Below are 24,078 nucleotides of genomic sequence, written 5' to 3' on the forward strand. Positions count from 1 at the left end.
GCTGGGCTAGACTTCTGGGGACAGGATCCCCCCTGCCTCTTCCCACCCCCCACCCTCTAGGGAAGGCAGACGTCTGGAATCCCCTCTGTTAGTAGCTCTGTCAGGGAAGAGCAGCACCAGCCAGGAGAAGGTTCCAGGTTCCAGGTCGTTTGGGATGGGGAAGGAAGAGATCCCTCCTCGATGCTCTCTAGGAATAGGGACTGCAGGGGTTGGCACTGGGGGCACTGGCTGGCAGAGTGGATCCTGAGCATTTCTCCCAGCCTGGGTGCTAGCCTGACAGGAGGTGACCTTCCTCTCCCTGAAAACTGCTTTCTTCCACATCTTCAGGGGCAGATCCAGGAGAAAGGGCAGTCATCCTGCTATCTTTGTAATTTTTGTTATATGAGCTCAGGTGACCAGCTCAGGCTTGGAGGGGAATGGGAGAGGATATTATTAAAATCAGGTAGTGGTCCCTCTGGGAAGAATCCTTTCTTTGGGAAGGAGGTGAAGTTGTGGCTCCCCTATCCCCTGGGCCCAGCACACATTACATCCTAAAGTGGGCACTGCCAGCTACTTCCCCCACTTCCCCACCCCTGCTGTGAGCCACTGCCTCTTGTTGTCATGGCAACTGGGAATTAGGGTTTTCTCCAGCAGCACTTGGCCAGGAAGGCAAAGGGAGGAAGGATGGTGGATTGCCCCCCCCACCCCTTTCCTGAAGAATGGGGGAGTCAACCCCAGCATGGGGAGGCCCTGGAATGGAAACTAGGGCTATAAACTCCATACCCGGTTCTGTCCAAAGCCCCCTGCTCTCCTCCTCCCAACTCTGGGCTAAGAAGGGGAAAAGGGGGGAAGAGGAACCCAGAGAGGCCTTGGAGAGGTATGACATCATTTCGGTCAGACAGACTGACACATGTTTGTGGAGAGTATATCTATCTACATTGTGCTAGGCCTAGGATCTGGGGGCAAAATAAAACAGATGTGGTTCTTTGCTTCATGGAGCTTACTGTCTGGGAACACCATCTTTCCTGCTTTTGACTCAAAATTTTGTATTCTTACCCACCCCCTCTCAAAACACACACAAAAAAACAAAAGGACATCCCTGGCTGGTGTGGCTCAGTTGGTTGGAGTGTGGTCTTGTACACCAAAAGGTTGTGGGTTTGATTCCTGGTCAGGGCACACACCTAGGTTGTCCAGGCATATACGAGAGGCAGCTGATTGATGCTTTTCACATCAATGTTTCTCTCTCTCTTTTCCTCTCTCTAAAATCAATAAACATGTCTTTAGGTGAGGATTTTTTTTAAAAAAGGAGATGACTGGCAGAAACACTTAATTTTTTAAGAGTCATAAAACCTGGATTTTCATTGTAGCTCTCTTTATTAGCTTTGTGACCTTGGGCAAATTAATTAATCTCTCTGATCCTCTGTCTCCTCCTCCTTGAAGAAATGGGCATGAAATCTCTGCTCTTCCTGCCTCCAGTGGGTTGTGGAACCATCCAGTCTCTGGGCAGTGTCTTCTTTCCTGCTTTGTTGGCTGGTCCCCAGGGGAGGCCCTTCTTTATTCCTTTCCTGTTGCTTTGCCCTTGCGCCTCTCATCTTCCTCTTTCCCCTCCTCCAGGAGAGATATTTCAGAGCCCTTGCTGACCTCACCATGCCGGTTGCTGCCACCAACTCTGAGACAGGTAAGAAGGGGAGAAAATGTCAGTTTATATCAGTGGTTCAGAGGGTGCCAGGCAGGGTGGGGAGCAGCAGTCAGGCACTCCAACGGGTCCCTGTAAGAGTAGCACTACTCCACCCAACCACTCAGCCATTCATGCAGGTGGCCTCTATGGTCCTGCCACACCTGCACCAGGGTGGGGCTGGAGGCACAGCATAACTCACCTCTGTGGAGGGCAGGGGTATGCTTGCTCCAGAGATAATGCACACTCACTGTTGCTGGAGGACAATGACATGAGGCCTGGCTGATGAGAAAGTGGGCCCTAGGAGCTGGGCCTTGGAGGATGGCTGGGGTGGAGAGAACAGCAGCGCAGCCTGGGGATCAGAAGTCCATGATGCGGTGCCCACCAAATGGGTGGAGTAGACTAGCATGTGCTAGAGATGGGTGTGTGTGGGCAGGGGCATAGGAAGCTGTGCATAGAGAATGCCAGATCTGGAAGCCTCAACTTGGCTCTGTAGGAGGTTTTAGGGCAAGGGAATGGGCCACCCAGACAAGCTAGGAAGCCTCAGGAGCAAGTTGCTTAACCTCTCCGAGTCTGTGTCTCCTCTTCAGTAAAGAGGCTGACGGGAGACTTAAAGGCTGTGCTGGAGAATGAGAGTTACTGTTAGGGACAGTCACAGTTATTATGCTATGCTCTGAGTTATTACCTCATTAACCTGTGACCTTGAGTCAATCACTTCCCTTTTGGGACCTATGTTTCTGCATCTGTAAGATGAGGTGATGGGACGAGATCATTGTTCTTAACTTTTGTTGGTCCTGGATCCCTTTGAGAAACTGATGACAGCCATGGGCCCTCATCATAGACAAATGTTTCTCTGCACAAAATCTGTATTCCACTCTGGGGTTCATGGACCCATTAAGTGCATTTACGGACCCGTCAGGTGAAGTTCCCTGTTCTAGAGGCTAAAGACCCTAACAACTGTAAAGGGCTCTGATTTTGCTCTGATTTGTCTGCCCTTCCCATGGCCTAGCTGCCTCCCTCCCATGCAGTCCTTGCTGGAGGCCTTGCTGCTGCCTCTGCAGCATATTCCAGGCCTCCTAATTTGGCTAAAATGACTGTTCCTTCCTTCTGAGAAACTGAAGCAGGAAAGTGAAGGCTGCTGTGAGTGGGCCAGAACCTAAACTGTGACACCATTGTCCCCCCAGGAAAGGCCTCTTCTTCATGCAGTGGAGGGACTGTACCAATGTTCCCTAGCTTCTGCAGCCTTGGAGGGCTCAGTGTCTCCAACTCCTGTCCAGCCTGCTGGGCCCCCCTGCTCTTGCCTGCCTGGGCCCCACTGTAAGCTGCTTAGGGGTTAATTAAGCCCATCCCTGAGCCTGTGATTAAAGGCCTCTCAATCTGAGGCTGCCCAGTAAACCCATTAATAGTGCCTGGCAGGGGTGTAGAGGGAGGGAAAGGCCCAGTAATTTAGCTTCCTTGCTCCTGGCCAGTGGATGGGGGCATAATTGGAGTGAGGGGGGCAGGGCAGGGAGTGGAGCCCAGGGGTGTGGCTATGGGGCCTACGTCCTCTGAGGACTCCTGGGGCCCCTGCTTCCCTGGGCTGCTTCAGCTTCCCACATCTAAAGGAAGAACCCAAGCAAGCTGCTTAACCTCTTGAAGCCTGTGTTTTCTCTTCTGTAAAGAGGTGATATGCAACTCAAAGGCTATGCACCTCGTGGCCCTTTCTGCAGGCAGTGTTCTGTGCCCACCCTGGGTTGGCGCCTGGCCTCCATAACCTAATGCTGGGTTCTGCCCCTCCTCATTTGGTGGCCATTACATTCCCTACAGGGCTGAGAGAAAACTTTGTCCCTGCCTCTAAGGCCAGATTCACCTTCCCACTTGCCTCTTCCTTCCCCGGGAAGATCCTAGCCTTGGACTCTGCAGAGAGGGAAGCTGGCAAGGTCTTTCCCCCGACCCTTCCCCAGGGGTTGACATGGTCATTGTCATTGTCGAGGAGGGGATGGTATGGGTGTATTCCTCTTGCAGAGAGACCCCAATTCTACTTCTAGTAAGGTAGAGGGGCCCTTTTCCTGAGGGTTGGGGGGTGGGTTGAGATATGTGGGTGATGGCATGGGCTGAGAGTTGAGAGAACTTGCCCCTGGAGTCTTCAGGCCTGCGGCCTTGCCCTTTCTTCTCCCTTCACCTGACTCTCCTTTGAATCCAAGGAGATGTAGGCTGATTTCAGATGGAGCTGTCCCTTTAAATCTCTCTTGAATCCCGGGGTTAGTGTCCTGGTGTGTAATCCCTCCTGTTGTCATGGCAACCAGGGGTGCAATGCAACCTGGTGCCACTCCTCAGGGAATGGCTGGCTGGTGGTGGCCTCACGGGTACAGAGTTTGAGAGTAATGGAAGCACTGGGCTGGGGTAACTGCCAAGTCTCTCCCTGCACCCACCCTTGTCCCTGCTGTAAGCATGCTCCCTCACCTTTTCCCGTCCACAGTTCCAAGATGCCTGACTTGTCCCACCGCCTCTTACCCAAGGGGAGGAGCTAATGGGAGATGGGGGACCCGGAGAAGCTACAGCCGAGATGTGGGGTCAGAAGGGCTTGAGATTCCCTTCCCAGCCACAGTGGTGCCACTCCCCATCCCCCTCCTTGTTCTCCCTGTTACCCCCTCACCCCCAATGGCTGGCAGCTGGGAGAAGGCATTGGGGTTTGAGGTATCTGCCCCGAGCCACAGTGCGCAGTGTTGTTGCCACTGCCCCACGCGGAGGACTGAGTCATTCTCCGGCGCTTCCTTTGACCCTGAAGGGGTCGTTGTAGAGGAAACTGAGCCTGGAAGGGGAACGAAGAGTAGAGGTCGGAGGCTCGGCGAGGAGGCTGCGTGGGAGTGAGTTAGAGCGCGGACCTTCGGGAGAGGGGGCGCTCCGGAACAAGGTGGGGCCAAGTCCCCGCCCCCCTTGGGTTCCCGGCGGCTGTGCAGTGAGGGATGGTCTCTGAGCGCCAACCCACCTCTGAAGGGGCAGCGCGCGTAGCCACTCCCGCCGCTCTCAGCAGCCTCCTGCCGGCTCCCTCGGGCTGGTACTAAACCCCGGGGCACCGAGCCAGCGGCCGGACCCGGACTCTCCCTTTCCCACCGCCCCCGCCTTTGGCCAATCAGCAAGGCGGCCGGGGCGGCTGAGCCTAGCTATTGGTCTGGTCCTGCAGAGGGCGCTCCCCGAGTCCCGCCTCCTCCCGCGCCGCCAGCCTCTGGCTGGAAAGGCGGCCCAAAGCTGCTCCCCGAGTGCCGGGCGCGGGGTGGGGGGCAGCCATGGCGAGCAGCCCAGGCAGCGGGGCCTCCTTGGAGGGTTTATCCCTGGGCTCCTCTGAGGAAGCAGACTTCCGGAGGGAAGGTAGGGAAAGGCGGGCCCGGAGGCCGAGGGGAAAGCTGGCCCTACAGGTTTGGAGGCACCTGGAAAGGGTGCCCTAGGTGTGCGCTTCCGGGAGCCTAAGGGTCTGGCGGCACGGCCCCTGCGGAGAGCTGGCCTAGGCAGAGGGCGCCAGCTCCCCTGGCTCAGTCCTTCCTCATGGCTGGCTGGCTGGGGAGGGTGGCCTCCAGGGTACCCTGCAGAGTGGGAAGGGCCCATGCCCTGGCATCTTTCTGAGCCCACTAAGGGCCTTGCAGGTCTCTGACCAGTGCTAAGCCCAGGCCTGGGCAGGAAGGGTCTGAGGGACAGGCTAGGATGTTGTTTCTGGAAAAGATGGGGTGAAGGAGGGGGAAGAGGGTGGGAGTCCAGGAGCCCCTGAACCATGTCTGCCAGCTCCAGTTTCAGTGCCCCCTCCTCCCCATCCCCATTCCTTCCTGGAGGAGGGGGCACTGACAAGAGCAGTGAGAGGTGCCAGGGACTATATCCATTTCTTCCCCTCCTCCATGGCTTGGGAGCTGTTGTGCAGATGTAGGTGTGGGTGGCAGGGTGGCAGATTAATGATACCCCCTGCCCATCTCTGCCCCCAGCTGGGCACACTCTGCTTCTCTTTTCCTCCCCCAGAACCTGCCACAGCCGGGAGCTCCCTTCACTGCTGGTGGGTGACCACAACACCTACCTCAGATCTCAGCAACTGCTGCTGGGGCCTCAAATGTTCTCATGTTCTTGGTTATGTCCTTTCCCAGGCTGAGGGTTTGCTGATCTTTGGGATGATTTGGTCTGACTCTGCTCTTGGGTGCCCACAACCATCCCAGGCCCCAGGGTGCCTGTTTTCCCAGCTTTTGCCAGTGTTCTGGGCCTCAGCTTTGGCATCCTATGATCTATATTAATTTTTCAATGATTATAGATCATTATTAAAGCTGAAGGGCTTGTAGACATCATCTAATGCAACCCACCCATTATATAGGAGGGAAAGATTGAGACCAGTGAGGGACAATGACTTGTGCAAAACCACACCAAATTAGTGACACAGCTCATCCTGGATGCTGTGTAGGCCCTGGCTTCCTGCATGGCTGCCTGCTTAACTCTAGGCCTGCTCTCAGGAATATGATCCAAGCACTGTCTCTCTCATTCCTGAGCCCTCCAGGTACAGGTAGCTGAGTCCTGAGGCTTCTGCTCATCCAGAGGTTGAGTGAGGAGCCTGTGGTTCTCTGGTTCAGGGCAGAACCTGGAACCTGATGCCTGCTTCCCTTTCTTTCCTCCCCCCACATCAGAGTCTACTTCCTAATGCCTAGAGCCTCCCACTTGCCCAGGCTGGCATTACCTAGGGCCTACAGCACAGGCCAAGGACACTCCCTGCTCCCCACTCCCCTGCTCCAGGCATTCCTATGCCAGACATGGAGGGAAGTGCTGCTGGGAAGGGGCAGTCTTCTGTGGGATATGGGGTGGGAGGGCGGGGTTGTTGTGATATGCTTTGGTCTCTTGTACCCAGCTGGCACCCATGTGTCTCACTGCCTACCCCTTTCCACCAGCCATGCAGCAAGTCCTGGACAACTTGGGATCCCTTCCCAATTCCACGGGGGCTGCAGAACTGGACTTGATCTTCCTTCGAGGCATTATGGAAAGTCCCATAGTAAGATCCCTGGCCAAGGTATAGTGCTCCTGGGAGACCTGTACAAAGGCCCTGTGTCTGGGGAGGCACAGTGGGGGATGGGATATTAACCACATGGGGCTATGGGAATGGGGCATGTGGCACAAGAGACTCCTGGAGGGCGGTGTGCATGAGCATCCATGCCCAGATGGTGAATCTGAGTGACTGTAGGTAGGGGGGCTGCCCAGGTCTGACTGGTGAGTGTGGGGACATGCCCATGTGGAAGCCTGTTTGGTGACTGCCAGCTCATGGAGGATATGATGGGAGGGGGGTGAGCATGACTGCACTACAATCTCTGGAGTTCACCCTGTCTGTCTCTCTGTTGTTGGGCATTTTGTGCAGACATTTTTACAAGGTCACCTGCCATGCATCAGGTGGGTGAAAAGACTCACTAAACGAGATAGTTATGGAACATTTGGGTAAACAGCAGTGATAGGGGCAGATGCAGTAGGCATTTTGGAGGGTAAAGGACAGATGCCTAACCCAGCCTGGGTTGGGCAGGGGAGGCTTCCTGGAGGAAGGGCCACTTGAGCTGAGTCTTGAAGAATGAAGAGGAGGGGGAAGGCATTCTGGGCCATGGGAAGAGCTTGAGCTGAAGCAAAGGTGAGAAAGAGCCAGAAGTATGCAGGGGACTGGTGTGAGGCTGGAGCTTCAGGTGTTAGATAGGGAGTGTGAGCTTCGGAGATGCTGGCCGGTGGTGGAGGGCACTGGGGGCTGTGTCTGGATGCTTGGGCATTGTCCTGTGATGTCCTGTGAGTAACATGGAGCCTTTCATGGGTTTTAAGTAGGGGTGTGATGATGGAACATGGACATTTTAAGAACATCCCCTCTGGCAGCCACATGGAGTTGGAGAGACCAGAGTTGGGGATGGACCTAGACCTCTGGTAACAGGAAGGGAGGGTGAAAGAAATATTTAGGAAGTAAATTGGCAGTACTTGGTGTTGGGTATGAAAGGTGAGAATGGGGGTAGCAAGGCACCCTAGATTCTGCAGAGGGCAAGTGTGGGGCTGGTGCTTCCTTCTGCTGAAAGAAGAAACACGAATGAGGGGAGGGGCAGGTAAAGAAGGAGCCTGAGAGGAGAGAAGGCAAGAATGGTGCCAATAGCTGTGTTGGAGGCAAGGCTGGGCTGCACGGAATCATGTCTAATTGCTCAGATTTCCCAGCAGAGGTAGGGCAGTCATCTGGCTGGGAACTAGGGATCAGGGGTTGAGCAGGAAGATAGGATGGACTTGGAAGTAAAGGTTGAACTAATCACTGAAGAGGAGGAGAGAGGGAACCCATCAAAGCCAGGGAGCAGGGCTGACTTGAGGATGATGTCATGTCCCTGAACTGCATATCTTGCCTATATATGTGTTTAAATTAAACAATATGTGTTTTTAAACTCTGTATAATAGAATGAGGGTGTAAGCTGCCTAGGTGTTTGAGATTTCTAGTTTATATTAGTAATATAGTTATTGACATAAATAGAGATATAGATAGATCCATTTTAACCACTGTGTGGTATTCCACTATATGAATGGAGCCCAGTGTGTTTATTTATTGGTTCCCACAGTGAAGGGCAGGTACTTTGTTGCCTATTTGCCTCTATTAAGGTCAGTGCTGCAAGAGGATGTGAACATCCTCACGTCCATCTGCTTCTGCACGTGTGAGAGTTTCTCTAGGGTGGACCCTTGGCAGTGGAATTGCTGAATATGTGCATTATGAACCTCAACATCTGTGCCTTCCAAAGCTGATTTCAGAGTTGGATTTATTGGACCACCTCATCTCTGGGTCACTTTAGCTATTGCTTTGACAGTGAGACTGCCAGTGAAATAAGGAGAGTTACTCAGGATGACAGAATCTCAGGGTTAGAAGGTCCACTAGCCAGCCCCCTCCAAAGCATGACCCCCCTCAGCAGCATTCTTCTCTGGAGGCTTTGTCTAATCTATTTGACAGCTCTCCAATGATGGCATTGCTGGCTGGCTGCCCCTGTCATCCACTCAGTCATTCAGTCACTCAGTCATCCATCATCTACTCAACAGATATCTATTGTGTGCTCACCAAGTACCAGGCACAGTGCTAGGGCTATGGCAATGAACTGTCAGTTTGTTCTCCCGATGGAGCCCAAGTCTGCCATCTCCTCACTGAGCCCTGCAATGTCCCAGTCCTGGGACCTCACAGTACAGCCTGATAGGTTACCAGTGTGCTGTATCAGACTAAGTAAACTCCCTTCTCCTGCCTGAGCTCAGTAAAATCCCTCTCATCTAAGCAGGTGTGACCCTTTGCAATGTAACTTTGTCATTTCTCCCATCAAATGGTTGTCTCCACTCTTCAATCTGGATTTGACCATGTGACTTGCTTTGGATAACGGGACCTACTTCTTACTCCTTGGTACCAATTTTAATGATTATGTATATAGCAGTACATTTCTAACCTAATAGACAAAGTACTTTTATCACAGATCCAGCTATAAAACTTGGTTCTCCTGGCAAAGTGGCCCAGAAACCCACAGGAATGGGGTCAAGGCAGAACTGCACCTGGTAGCTATTAACCTTTTAACCTCACCCTTATGAAGTTGAGCTTGGCTCTTCTCTCTGGGGATGTGGCAGACAGTGTGGGAGGGGCCAGGCTGGTTAGATCTGGGACCAGGAAGGGTCAGGGCCTGAGGGACAAACCCAGAGTAAAACGCTTTGGAGGGAAGTCAATCTGGCAGACAGATGATAAATCCAGGGGTTTGGCTGCAGACAGCAGGTGGCTGGCAGGTGGTTGGCATCTGGGAGGGCTGACATGGATCCAGCAGCAGGTGTTTCAACAACAGGCAAGGCTAAAGTAAGGAACCCAAGGCAGGTGACTTTCAGAAGTTCAGGCAAACTCCCAGCTGGGAGGCCTATGAACTGGTCCACATGAGGTGAAGGAAAAAGAACACAGAATTTGGAGTCAGAAGATCCCCTGGCCAGCTAGGACTTTAGTATATCTGTCAACTTTTCTGAGCTTCAGTTATTTCTTCTGAGAAGTGGGGATAATGATGCCAATCTGTCAGAGTCATGGTGAGGATAGGTGGGGAGGTCATGGATGTGGAGGTGCCTTTTAAATCATAAAGAGTTGTTATAATGTAGTCCTAGCCATTGGACTGGAGTTCACAGGGAGGATCCTACTCCTGTGGTGAGGCCAGGGTGAGAGAGGTGGCAAAGCAAGACAGGGCCCTAGAAGAATGAGGTCCCATGGGGGTCACTGAGCAGCAGACATGACCGGCAGAGGCTACAGTGGTGGGGAGCCCAGTGTATCAGTTAGCCATTGCTGTGTAACAAACTACCCCAACACATAGAGGCCTAAAACAATCATGATTTATTTCTCATGATTTTGTGGATTGGTTGGGTAGTCTTCCTGGTCTGAGCTTGCTGAGTTAGGGCTGGGTGCTCTAGAATGGCCTCACTCACGTCTGCTGTCTCAGGTGGGAAGGCCATGGCATCGAGGATGGCGAGGTCTCTCATCCTCTAGGAGGATGGCCCTGGTTTCTTCACATGGCAGTCTTGGGAGCAAAGAAGGACAAGCTCCAGTTCCCAAGCACTTTCTAAGCCTCTGTTTGCATCACATTTGCTAGTGCCCCATTGGCCAAAGCAAATCACATGGTCAAATACATACTGAAGAGTGGGTGACGTTACCTTCTGACACACCAGTTTCTGGGACTTCTTTCAGTTTTTGAACTATTTCATTATGAGCCTAGGCATCTTCTGCCAAGAGTTGTTGGAGTGGGAGGGAGGAGGGAAAAGCTTTCAAAGAATTGGCAGTATAGCATTTCTGCATTTGCAATTGACTTATGGTTCTGGATTAGGAGCTGGCAGATCTGGGTTCAAGTACAGGCTCTACCATTAACTAGCTGTGAACCTAGCTCCAGCTTCTGGTCTATAATGAGCTTGAGCCCCTGCTGTGCTAAAGATGATTTTCAGAGCAGAATTAAACAGATGGTTACCATTGAAATTCAAAGCGACTCTGCTGGTTGTGGGGCCTGGTGCCTCTAATACTGCAGTGTGTGCTGTACCAAGAACATGCTTTCTAAAAATAGGTGCCCAGATAGTGACATCACAGCTGTGGGAGAGCTCAGAGAGTCGGGGAACTTTGACTGGGGTCTCTGGTGTACAACACTGAATTGCATGCTGTTAAGGAATTTATTGTACCTATCCAAGTCTCAGATACTTTATTAGGAAAATGATCTTAATATTACTAATCTCACAGGGTTGTTGTGACTTTTAAATGGGATAATATTTTGCAAATGTGATGCTTTACCATCGGACATGCGTATACCCCCATGACCCAGCAATTCTGTTCCTGGGAGAAACCCTCGCATGTGCACCAGGAGACACAGACTAGAATGTTCGTAGCAGCACTGTGCACAATGGCAAAAACCTGAAATGGCCCAGATGACGCTCCAAGAACGAGGAGATGAATGAAATGTGGGGTAGTCACACAATGGAATATAATGCAGCAGTTAAAATCAATGAACTAATGTGATGTGGAAAAAAAGAATGAATCATAGCAAAATAGTGTTAAGTGAAAAATTATGTTAAGTGAAATATGTTGTCTCAATATGAAAAAGGAGAGTAAATCTTTTTTATTTATTTATTTAATTTTAAATTTTATTTTTGTTTAAAATATTACAGATGTCCCTTTTTCTCCCCAATGCCCCGTTCCGCCCCATCCCTTCCCCCTACCCAGTTCCTCTCCCCACCATTGTCCGTGTCCTTGGGTTGTGCACATATGCATAGAAATTCTTTGGTTACTCTCTCCCCCTCCACCCAACCGCCCTCCTCCATCCCTCTGACCTTCGTCAGTCTCATCTATGCTTCCATGTCATTGAATCTATTCTGTTCATCAGTTTATTAAATTCTTTAGATTCCACATATAAGCGAGATCATGTGATGTTTGTCTTTTGCCGCCTGGCTTATTTCACTTAGCGTAATACTCTCCAGGTCCATCCATACTGTCCCAAAGGGTACGAGATTCTTCTTCTTTACAGCTGCATAGTATTCCATGGTGTGAATGTCCCACGGCTTTTTTACCCACTCATCTGATGGGCACTTGGTCTGTTTCCAGATCTTAGCTATTGTAAACTGTGCTGCTATGAACATCGGGGTACATATATTCTTTCTGATGAATGTTTCAGGATTCTTAGGATACATTCCTAGGAGTGGCATCACTGGGTCAAATGGCAGCTCCATTTCTAATTTTTTGAGGAACCTCCATACTGTTTTCCATAGTGGTTGCACCAGTCTGTATTCCCAGGAGAGTAAATCTTAGCAAAATTATAGTGGGTAAAAATAGTAAGTGAAATACTTTAATATTAATTGAAAAAATATGTTAAGTGAAAAAATTAATATTAAGTGAAATTTTATTAATTTAAATAATATTAGGTGAAAAAAAATCTGGCACCCAGAGATTACATATAACATAATTCCCCCCCTTTTAAAGGTAAAACTAATGAAAATCAATATTCATTTTAGGAATATGTAGACTACATATAGATACAATAAAACTATGTAAAATGGGAAGCCATGAGTGGTGGGTTCTTAGGTCCTTGCTATATTATTACAAAAATATCTAATTTAATACCAACTAACTAAAAGGAAGTCATGAGCAAACCAATGATGAGAACATATCATGAACCAAGGACATGATTAATCCATTTCTGAGTTTCCAAAGTCCCAGAAAACTGTGTTGCAAACTGTGATATAGGTTGAGTGTTCTCAGCACTGGTCAGTCAGCTGTTTCAATAAGCCTGCTATAGTGTTTCTGTTGTATTTGAATGATTAAGTGTTTAAAGTTTCCTCTGGGCCAGGAAGGTTGAGTTTGGAGAGCTATGCTTTTATATCTGGGGGCAAGATGTCCAGGGGTAGCCTCAGGAGGAGGAATGGATCAGCCTGGGGGAGGAGGGTCATTAAATCAAAGATTGGAGGTAAGTGGCTTGGGAAACACCCTGGCTTCCCGAGTGGCCAGGTGGGGGCTCCGAGGGAAACTTACCCTCTTTGTCAATGGAGCAGAAGATGCTGAAGCTAAAATGGGTGGACTTTTATGCTCACATCATGTCACCTGGGCCAGAGCTAGCTCCTTTATCCTGAAAGAGCCCTGCCAGGGCCACCACAGTGATACGGCTGCATGCCCAAGTGCCTCTGTTCATTCTTGAAACACAGTTCCTGGGGCTCCAGACTCCCAGCATTGACCTAGACACAGTGGTAACACAGAGCCGAGAAGCTGCATGCGCTGTGCTGAGCTGAATGACTGAGGATCACACAGGGTTTGGTGAACCTTCCAGGCATGCTTCTGCCCTCTAGTTTCTGAGGGTCATCAAGGCACACCGGCCTCGGAGTGCTGCTCCTTTTCCCTTTCAATTACTTGTTTCCCCAGCAGGAGCCCTTTGCCCAGCCAGACTGTGGGAGTCAGTCTGAAATGCTGCCTACCTGGTAGAGGTTGGTTTAGGTGACAGTGGGGCCAACATGCCTCCCCATGTGGGATGCTGTTCCCCTGGCCTGTTTAGAGCAGAGAAGACAGAAAGGAGCTAGCCTTTATTGAGCACCTCCTATGTGCCAGGCCCTGAGAACATCTCACCAAATCCCAAGTATCCTTATGAGGTGTTATTAAAATCTTCCTATCTCTTGGGCTTGAAAAACTTTCCATTATGGAAATCTAAAAAAATGTCTCCTGAACCCCCACCATCCATTGTCCCCTTTCAACATTTAACAACTCATAAACAGTCCATATCTCTTCCTACTTCCCTCTCTCCTGAATTATTTTGAAGCAAATTTCAGATATATTTTTATCTGTATTTTAGTATGTATAGCTAAAAGAGAAAGATTCCTTTAAAGGTAATCACATTACCATTATCATATGTAGAAAATCAAACAATAATTTTCTTATGGATTTTTTTGTTCCTAAGCATTTAAAACTTTTATTTTTCAATTACAGTTTACATTAAATATTATTCTGCATTAGTTTTAGGTGTACAGCAGAGTGGTTAATCATGTACTTTACAAAATGATCCCCCCTATATTTCAAGTGCCTACCTATAGTATAATTGACTATATTACCTATGCTGTACTTTACATCTCTGTGACTGTTTTGTAACTGCCAATTTGTACTTCTTAATCTCTTCACCTTTTTCAGTCAACCCTGCAACACTTCCCCCGCTTATGGATTGTTAATACATGGTATTGGAACACCTGGATAGTCGTTTGGAAAGATAGCAAAGTAGAGCCATACCTCACATGGTACATTGAAATAAACTCTGAGCAGATCAGAGATCTAAGTGTGAAAAAATAAACCATAATGTCCTAGAAGAAAACATGAATGGGGGGGAGTCTTTTTAAAAAAACTATACCTCAAAATTCAGATGCATAAAATATTAATACTTAATTATATTAAATATATATTTTTGTATTGACAAAAAAACATAAGCAGAGTCAACAAATAAATGACAACTGGGGGGAAATACTTGCAAGAGATATCACATGTAAAGGGCTTGTCTTTCTAACACAGAGAACATTTAAAAAAATGGGAAAAGAGAACAAACCAAGACCTGATAGAAAAATTGGCAAAAAACATGAACAGACAATACACAGAAAAAGATATACAGATGGCCCTTAAACATATGAAGAGATGCTCAACTTCTCTTAATGCAAACGAAGCCCCACTGAGAGATTATTTATCATCCATATGACTGGCAGACATTCCAAGTTTGATCACACACTGTGGTCGCAAGCTTTTGGGAAAGTCTGTCATCCATGCCAGTGGGAGGGCAAAGTGGCCCAAGCCCCATAAAGGGGAGTTTGTCAGAACCACGTATGTATTTACTGCTTGACCCAGCAAGACTTCTAGGTATTTACATGGAAGACCTTCTCCACAGATTCAGAAGAGATATGCCAGTGTTATTCACCGCAGCTTTATTTACAATAGTGAAACATTAGAACAACCTAAATGCCCCTGGAGACTGGTTGAATAATTTACGGTACTCCAAAACACACAATAAGTCAAATGCAGTAATTAAAATAATAATAATAATTAAAAAATAATAATAAAGGAAGATCTGCATGTTGTAGCATAGAGTGATTTCCAGGGCATATTAAGTTAAAAACCATATCACAAACCAAACCAATTAAACAAACAAAAAACCCAAAGTATCGAAGAGTGTATATAGTGTTCTACCTTGTATGTAAGGGTCTAGAATCAGGATTTAGGGGTGGGGAGATGCCTGGGGAGTGGTGGGGGAGGCATTGTTTGGTACCAGGGCTCTTGGGGAAGCTCAGGTCTTACCTGTTCCACCCCACCCCTAGGCCCATGAGAGGCTGGAGGAGACGAAGCTGGAGGCTGTTCGGGACAACAACCTGGAGCTGGTGCAGGAGATCCTGCGGGACCTGGCGGAGCTGGCAGAACAGAGCAGCACAGCCGCTGAACTGGCCCGCATCCTCCAGGAGCCCCACTTTCAGGTTGCTGGAGTGGCAATTAGGGCAGGCCAGCCTGGCAGGGGGTTGGAGGTGGGATGGAAAGGGACTGCAGGGCACTGCTCCATGGTCCCTTCTCTTCCCACCACCTCCCCAGTCCCTCCTAGAGACGCACGACTCTGTGGCCTCAAAGACCTATGAGACACCACCCCCCAGCCCCGGCCTGGACCCCACCTTCAGCAACCAGCCGGTGCCTCCTGACGCTGTGCGCATGGTGGGCATCCGCAAGACCGCTGGAGAACATCTGGTGAGGGTGCTGGGCAGGGCCAGAGGTGTGGTCCTGATGGGGGGATTGAGAATAACCAGCGGGGGTCCAATGCGGTCTGGAGAGGGCTAAAAACAAAGGTGGGGTCAGCTTTGCCCAGGGATCAGCCCATGCAGACCCAGGAGATCGCAGACTGTGCAGATGAACTGCATTCGCACATGTGCCAATGCAGTGCCCTGTTCATTCTGCCCACTTCCCCTCCTTTAGTGCTCCTGCAAGTGAGGAATTTGGGCCGCGGATGGAAGAGGAGAATCTGTGAGGGCGAGGTGGGAGGGGGGATGGAAACACGGGTGCTGGAGACCCCATTCAAAGATTCTGACGCGGAGCAGCTGGGGCCCCATCTTACCCACTCTGCGCCCTCCAGGGCGTGACGTTCCGCGTGGAAGGTGGCGAGCTGGTGATCGCGCGCATTCTGCACGGGGGCATGGTGGCGCAGCAAGGCCTGTTGCACGTGGGTGACATCATCAAAGAGGTGAACGGGCAGCCGGTGGGCAGCGATCCCCGCGCGCTGCAGGAGCTCCTGCGCAGTGCCAGTGGCAGCGTCATCCTTAAGATCCTGCCCAGCTACCAGGAGCCCCACCTGCCCCGCCAGGTGAGTCCCTCCACCAAAGTCCCCATCCAGCACAAGGCCTAAGGGAAAGCTGAACCTCCCAGCGTTCCAAGTCCCAGGCCTCGGCGGTGTGGGAGCAACTCTTCAACCAGCACTGAAAAGCAAGATGGGGGGCGTGGCCTGTGGCTGGGGTGGGGAGGCGAGTAGCCCAGCCACCTATAGGCATCTGCGCGTGGTGCACACACTTGCTCTTTCGCCCTGCTCTTGGGGCGCTCATGCGCACGTGAAGGGATGTGCGTGCATTCAGGGCCTGCGGTTCCCGAGTGTACAAGTGAGCGCCTACATTGTGTGCAGCCGTCCGCATACCTGCCTGTCTGCATGAGTATGCAGTCCGATTGCCCGGTGTCCTGTACAGCCGCCTCCCGGTTGGTGGATTGTGGAGGTCTGGCTGCTTTGCCTACTTCTATTGGCTCTCTAGCAGTCTGCCAGAGCCTCTTCCTCCAAGGGGAGGGGTGAGTGGATGGAAGGATCCTGCCTTAGGGGTTAGGGTCTTTGACAGTAATCCAGCCTCCTCTGTAGGTGGGGCCAGGGCCCCAGGCCAACAATCTCCCATCCTTCTGATTGAGTCCTTTTGTTCTAGATGCAAAGGAAGGCTGGTACCAGGGAGGCAGGCCAAGCAGGCCTGTGGGCATCACACCTTTAAAGGGGCAGTGCCAGGGCCTCTCTCATCTTTGTGAGGGAAGGGGCAGAGGGTAGACTGTATGACACTATCCCCCATGAGGTTGGGGGCTGTGGATGGGGGATGGGAGAGGGCACATCCCCTCTAACCTTCCTCTGCTTCTTCCCTTGACCCTTCCCTGATCCCTGGTCCAGGTATTTGTGAAATGCCACTTTGACTATGACCCAGCCCGAGACAGCCTCATCCCCTGCAAGGAAGCGGGCCTGTGCTTCAATGCTGGGGACTTACTCCAGATTGTAAACCAGGATGATGCCAACTGGTGGCAGGTGAGCCCTGGGTGCCCATGCAGTCTCTCTAGGCATGGTGTGCGGGGGAGGTGAGGGTTTGGGAGGCAGCTTTGCCTGTGTCCATTTTAGGCATGCCATGTAGAAGGAGGCAGTGCTGGGCTCATCCCCAGCCAGCTGCTGGAGGAGAAGCGGAAAGCCTTTGTCAAGCGGGACCTGGAGCTGACACCCACCTCAGGTATAGCGCCCCACTCCTAATCTGGGATCTGCCTGTGTCCCAGCCTAGCCTCACTCACTCATCTCTCTATGGCCAGGGACCCTATGCGGCAGCCTTTCAGGAAAGAAAAAGAAACGAATGATGTATCTAACCACCAAGAATGCAGGTGGGTATTGGAGGCTCTTCCCCCTGCCCTCCTCTAACATGGCACATCCCTTCTCTGCCCCCACCAATGACTTGTGCATATGCTGTCCTGGTTCTGATGCTGACAGTCTTGTCCCTAGGCACTGCCCAGTTTCTTCCTGCTGCCCCTGGCCCCTGAGAACCCAGCCCCACCCCTTTCACCTGATGAATGGCCTGATGAGCAGTGCCCTTTCCCTGTGTCCAGAGTTTGACCGCCATGAGCTGCTCATTTATGAGGAGGTGGCCCGCATGCCTCCATTCCGCCGGAAAACCCTGGTGCTGATCGGGGCTCAGGGTGTGGGTCGGCGCAGCCTAAAGAATAAGCTCATCATGTGGGATCCAGACCGCTACGGCACCACAGTACCCTGTGAGTGGGAGCTAGGCCCTGCTGGGTGGGGATCAGGAAACGGGACGCCCTGGGAGACAGGTCTGGGTTCCCTCAATGGGCATAGGTAAGGGCATATGTATGGATACCACATCAAGTAGCACTTTTGGGTATGAGGTGTGGGATGAGCGCCCTCTGTGGGTTGGTGGGGGATCTGCAGGCTTGGGAGGTTTTGGAAGCTGTCCCTTGAGCCTGTGACCAGGTGGGCTGAGATAGCCTTGCTTTTCCTTCTCTCATATTTCACTTGCTAAAAGCCCAGCTGGGTATCCATGTGAAACAGGGCTATGAGCTATGTGTGGCCTTGTGAAAGGCAGGGTTTCTTGGTGACAGAACAGGTTGGGGTGGTGAAAGCTCCTGCTCCCTGGAGGCAGGAACCTGAATGCTGATGCCGGGTCAGCTTGGCCTTGCTTTATGGCAGCACATTGTCCTCTCTGGGCCTCACCTCCCTACCTGTGAGCACTGATCTCTGAAGTTTCTCTCAATGTGAATGTCTAAAATCTCCATGTGTGTGCCAGTGGTGAGGGTGAGGGTGTGGTGTGTGGGAAGGCAGCAGAACAGGACGTGGAGGGCAGGCTGTACCCCTAGAGATGTGTGACACATGTAGAACATGTGCATATGTGTCTGAGGCAGCATGGCTTGCCTGTGCCAATTCGACCCCTCCTTACCTATAGACACATCCCGGCGGCCCAAAGACTCAGAGCGGGAGGGCCAGGGTTACAGCTTTGTGTCCCGAGGGGAGATGGAGGCCGACATCCGTGCTGGGCGTTACCTGGAACATGGCGAATATGAGGGCAACCTGTACGGCACACGGATTGACTCCATCCGGGGTGTGGTTGCTGCCGGCAAGGTGTGCGTGCTGGATGTCAACCCCCAGGTACTGCTGGCTCGCTCTTTCACAGCCTGCCTAATATCCCCTCTGGGTACGCTGATTCCCCCAGCACTCCCCCCAAATTTATAGGCACTCATCTCCCAAGCACCCCCAGGTAACTCCTCAACTACTGCTAGGGACTAAGCTCCCCAGACCCTCTTTCTCAGCCTCCCAGATCCCCCACTCCTCTAGTCTCCTCCAGTTACCATGTCCCTAGTCACTTACCAGCTGTTCCTTAACATTTGTCTCCAGGACTGATGTCCCAGAACTCAAGGTACCCTTTTCTCATTCATTCCCAGGTACCCATCCTCACCTCCGTCACCCCAGATGTATGTGGTAATATATTCCCCAACCCCTCTCTCCTTCTGCAGGCAGTGAAGGTGCTGAGAACAGCTGAGTTTGTTCCTTATGTGGTGTTCATTGAGGCCCCCGACTATGAGACCCTTCGGGCCATGAACCGGGCTGCACTGGAGAGTGGGGTGTCCACCAAGCAGCTCACGGTGAGGGGCTCTGAAGTGCAGTGGGAGGGACAGAGTGCTGACCAAAGGCAGTCCAGAGGACCAGTGGGATGGATATATGTGGGCAGAGGCAGGCTAGGTGGGCTCTGGGCTGTTTACAGCTTGGGGAAAGGCTGAAGGGAGGGAGGAAGACTGAGACTGGAGGGATGTCTAGAAGGATGACTTAGCATTAGGGAGGTGGCAGTGATGGGAGGAGGGGCTTCAAGTCAGGTGTTGCAGGACTCCAGGGCACCCTCCTCTTCCTAGGTACCCTTTGGAGCAGCCTTCCCTAAGAGGTATAGGGTTTGCAGCACTCTGAGCTCAGGTGTCCCTCTGCAGGCCATACCTGGTACTGCAGCTCTCGGCCTAGATCACAGCATTGCTCTGGCTTTGGAGAGGCTGTTTGGGCTGGGCTCGGCTCCCCTCTGCCGCATGCCTCCCTGGCTACAATCACCAAAGACTGGTGCTGCTGGGACACGCTGGGCCAGCCCTAGAGCTCATGTCTTGGCTTATTTAAGTCAAGTTCCTTCCCACCCCTTCCTGACCAGCTGGGACTGGGTTTGGGGTGGGTGTGGCATTGGGCACTTGTGGGTTGCCCTAGTACCAGATGTGACAAGTGCCTCTCAGGCTGCCTTGGTGAGGGGGCCCAGTCAGACTGGAGGGAGCACTGGCTTTGGAGTCAGGCAGACTCTGTGAGCTCTTTGTACTTCAGTTTTCTCGGTTGTAAATGGGGGATAATTAGTCCTGCCTTGCACAGCTGTAGTGAAGATTTTATGGGTTATAAAGAGCTTAGTGCCATGTTTGGCACTTACTAAGGGCTATTTCCTTTCTTCCTTTTACCTGTCTGTCTGTCCATGGTTGCAGAAGAGCCACCTTGGACATGGAGGGAGGGACTCCTAGACAAGGAGTTTGTACCCACCATGGTTGGGCTTTGGGGAGGGGGCTAGATGGGGCAGGCTGTAGATCCCCCTGATGATGGGGGTGAGTGGGAGATACTGACGGATGGGAGGTCGCCTTGTGTTGGCAGGAGGCAGACCTGAGACGGACAGTGGAGGAGAGCAGCCGCATCCAGAGGGGCTATGGGCACTACTTTGACCTCAGTTTGGTCAACAGCAACCTGGAGAGGACCTTCCGTGAGCTCCAGGCCGCCATGGAGAAGCTGCGGACGGAGCCCCAGTGGGTGCCTGTCAGCTGGGTGTACTGAACCTGTTCAACTGGACCTTGTTCCCTCTGGGTTGTGACCCAGAAACCTGAGCCCATCCCTTTCCCAACCATGACCGTCAACCATGATCCTTAGCTGCAATCCCTGGGGCACTGGTTCCCTGGGTAGCAGCTCCTAGCAGGCCCTAAGTCTGGCTTCGGCTCAGAGGCGTGCACTGCCAGGGAGGCGGGTGTTCATGGGGTACCTCTGTGCCCAGGTGCTGCCCCCTCCTGATGCCCTTTGGCCACCAGTTATTCCTCCCTGAGGGCCAAACTGTGCCCAGGAGTGTGTCAGAGTCACCTCCAAAAGGCTCAGTCCAGAGAAAAGAGGAGCTGCTTTAGGACCATGTGGTCAGTAGGTACACTGCCCCTGCCACCTCTCTCCAGTCATCTTTTCTCCTCTGGATTGGCCACCCCACCCCATTCCTCCCACTTCTTACCCCTATGTCCTAGGAGCAGGCCTTAGGCTTTTTCTATGTGGCCAGGGGAGTGCAAGGCCCCGGCAGCCAGGTAGGTCTGAGCAGTGATGCCAGCCTGGTGCCATCCTGAAGACTGCAGGAGCTAAAGCATGAGCCAGTTGTCACAGCTGGGAGCAGTGCAGCTCTCTGCCCCCTTGGAATGAGGCAGAGTCCCACGAGTGGACCCTGCCCTGCATTTCCCTCATCCACAGCTTTTCACTGCCGAAGTCTCTCCACAGACTTCTCCAATGTGTCCCTGACAGGTCTGCTCTGCTCTCTGCAGGCAAGGCCAGCAGGGGTCAGCAGGCTCAGCCCAGGTCAGGGTGGGGTTGGAGGCTGAGCCTGCAACCAGGAGCCTGCTACTACTGACCGAAGAGCTCCAAGCTCTCCATGGCCCATGGTGAGGACACATCTGGGCTCCCTGTTCATGACCATTGTCCATTGTGGTCTTTGCTTTGGCCAGGGCCACATGGTCTACTAGTATCAGGGCTGACTGGGGTGCTGAGGAATGGTGTGGAGGGAAACTGTGAGCACTGGGCCATGGAGTATTGTGCTTTGGCAGGCTCCTCATTGCTCAACTCCAGGTGGTACCATCCATAATGTTTCTGTGCAATTTTCGTCCCACATGTGACACACCTGGTCGGAGTTTCTGCCACTGGCTTGTGTGTGTCAGGCTTGGTTTTTGGAGAGGAGAAGCTTTGGAGGTCACTCTTTGGATCCCCTTTTCAGGGTTTCCCATTAGCTCCCATGTCTTATGAAACCCTTATCCCAGATTCTAGAGCCTTGGCCCTCCCAGATGTCTTCCTCCAGCTCTCCTACTGTCCTCTGACCCTAAATACCACTCTCCAGTACTTGGGGAGGGCAATGTGTAAAATAGGAGAATCCCCCCCTTTTTTTAGAGAGAGAGAGAGAGAGAGAAATCTATGTGAGAGAGAAACATTGATTGGTCACCTCCACACGTGCTCCAACTGGTGATTAAACCCTCAACCTGGGTATGTGCCCTGAGTGGGAATTGAACCCACAACCTTTTGGTGTATGGGACAATGCTCCAACCAACTGAGTCATACCAGCCAGGGTGAGAATCCTTTTTAAGGAAAGAATGCTGTCCTCAACTTCCCGAGGCATCTCATCCCTCATCCTTCTCTGTGATCCTTCCTGGGGTGAGCCTGTCCTTGCAGGGGCCCCCCAGCCCCTGTGCTTCCCAGTCCTTCTGAATGTCTAATCAGTGTTCGCTGCAGTGTCAGCCAAGCTGGCCCCTGAACCACTGTGTGCCCATTTCCTAGGGAAGGGGAGGGAGAAGAAACAGAATATTTATTACAAAGTTAGAAATATATTTATTATATTAGGTATCTCATTGCATTTGCATAGGACATGCAAATGAGATGTCAAGGTCAAGCCTGCTCCCATCTCATTTGCATAGCTTTGCATCCACTATGCAGTCATCTTTATACTCGTCTTTTCCCTTTAGTCAGCCTTGTTTTTATCCTAATTCAGCTCCAACATAACCCTCACCCAAAGCCCAAGGGGACTGGGAGTGGGAGGAAAATGGGGTGTTCTGCTGGCCTGAGGCCAGTGTCCTTTGCCAGTTCCCACCTCACCTGGGGGACTTTGGAGTGGAGGCCGCAAAGGACCTGCTGTTGTAGCCACCCACTCCCCCTTGGTTAATCTCTAAAGCCCTCTAACCAGGAGATGGGGGGTTAGGGGAGCTGGGCACCTTGCTGGGGTGTAGGCAGGTGACCCTTTAAGGCGAATCTCCAGTGTTGATGCTGGCACCTTCACCTCTAGTGATTCCCAGGGGGCAGGGCTGGGCCCCTCTCCTGTCTCCATCTCCCCACTCCATGGAACAGGCGTGTGCACCCACCGAGTTCGCTCTGACTGTCCTCCCTCCCACTGTGGACGCTTGTATTTGAGGGACCTCAGGATATGAGGTTCCTGTTCCCCACTGTCCACACTAAGTCCAAGCCCAGTTGCCCTTCCCCTCTCTCCTCCCTCAGTCACCCAATTCCTGAGCTTTCTCTCTTGACTGGTTTTCTTTCTTTTCCTTTGATTAAATGTGAAAGCAAAGGCTTCTGGGCTGTTTGTCTTTGTTTGGGATCTGGTGGATGTCTTCTGGAGAGGGTGAGAGCAGGGGACACAGCACAGATGATTCTGGAATGGATTCTGAGTGATGTGTCTTGTGTTATGTGATGTCTTCTGAAATTTCCAGTTCTGCCATTCCACACTCCCCATTCCCATAAGATGCTCCTTCTAAATTATTGTATCCAGTGGTCTGGGAGCATTCTCGGGGGCCAGGGGCCTCAGACTCCATGGCTAATCCACCCAGCTTCACCTGGAACTTGCTGTGTCGTCTTTAGCAGGTCCCTCTACTTCTCTGGGCCTCAGCAAAATTTTTGGGGGGTAAAAATTGGTAAACCCATGTGGTCCAGTCAAGATGGGCAGATCTGCTGCTTTTGTACCAGGCTTAGGGGCCCCACACTCAGATCACTGTGACACCCCTCCCAGCGGCCAGCTGTGGGTGCCTGTCATATTCTCAAAGTGTTGTAGGTGAAGAGCATGTTCCTCTTACTTGAGAGGTGCCCCAAAGCACACCACATCCCTTGCACTCTTAGGGGCTTTCCACCATCTGTGCTGTTTTCCCTTCCCCTATGAGACTCATGGATGAATTTAGAAATTCTCTCCTCAGTGGATTAGGATCATAAAACCCAATTGTCAAGGGGTAGGGTAGGGAAGGGAGAGCTCAATACATTCATCGTTTCCCTTTAATACTCTCTTTTGGTATTAAAATATTTCTTTTAAAGAAACAAATTATTATTTTGTTAATGTCCCAATTTTGCAAAACTAAACATTAGCAACTCTTTGATGTTTCCCTAATTTTTTTCTGAAGTTTTACCTCTCAGCTAGTCAACTGGAAACCCTTGCTCTCAGGATGGGTGAGCAGTGGCTCAGTGCCTTCTTTTGTTCAAGGGGATTGAATAGAGTCTTATGTATCTACAAAAGATTGCAAAACTGAATATGTTGGTGTACAAAATGTAAAACCTAGGTGCAGCAAGCTGGGGGATTGCAAAGCAGCAACTGGCAAGAGAGTGGTCCTGCTCCCCTGCTGGGAGGGTGGAGCTGAGCAGGCACATGGCGGTGGTGGGAGTCAGAGGAGTGTGTGAGCATCTGTGATACTTGAGTGTCTGACAAATCCACGGAAACTTCGAACCCCATGGATGCCAATCCAGGGTTGCCTTGGAGAGAGCTCAGCCACAGAAGACATCAATCTGTTTCATGGGCACATGGTCTGAGAATGGGCCAGGGGTGGGACTGGGATGACCTGGCTGCCATAGGTGACAGGTTAAGAGCATAGGAGGGTTCTT

The 24,078-nt window shown here is 51.5% G+C and overlaps 1 protein-coding gene across 2 annotated transcripts; it reads left to right on the forward strand.

Annotated features, from left to right (window-relative positions):
- The first annotated feature begins 1,596 nt into the window (after positions 1-1,596).
- MPP2 (MAGUK p55 scaffold protein 2) lies at positions 1,597-22,786 on the forward strand. 2 transcript variants are annotated; one of them, XM_016202117.2, is made up of 12 exons: positions 1,597-1,657; positions 6,547-6,665; positions 14,966-15,118; positions 15,231-15,380; positions 15,763-15,990; positions 16,822-16,953; positions 17,044-17,149; positions 17,226-17,294; positions 17,517-17,678; positions 18,368-18,570; positions 18,936-19,064; positions 20,089-22,786. In XM_016202117.2, the coding sequence occupies exons 1-12, from the start codon at positions 1,627-1,629 to the stop codon at positions 20,263-20,265; spliced, it is 1,659 nt and encodes a 552-aa protein (XP_016057603.1). In that variant the 5' UTR covers positions 1,597-1,626; the 3' UTR covers positions 20,266-22,786. The 2 variants fall into 2 exon arrangements, with proteins under 2 accessions (XP_016057603.1, XP_016057602.2); XM_016202116.2 differs by lacking the exon at positions 1,597-1,657 and adding an exon at positions 4,493-5,002.
- Positions 22,787-24,078: the final 1,292 nt, after the last annotated feature.

Source organism: Miniopterus natalensis, chromosome 17, assembly GCF_054644295.1.
Source record: "Miniopterus natalensis isolate mMinNat1 chromosome 17, mMinNat1.hap1, whole genome shotgun sequence".
Taxonomy (NCBI): domain Eukaryota; kingdom Metazoa; phylum Chordata; class Mammalia; order Chiroptera; family Miniopteridae; genus Miniopterus; species Miniopterus natalensis.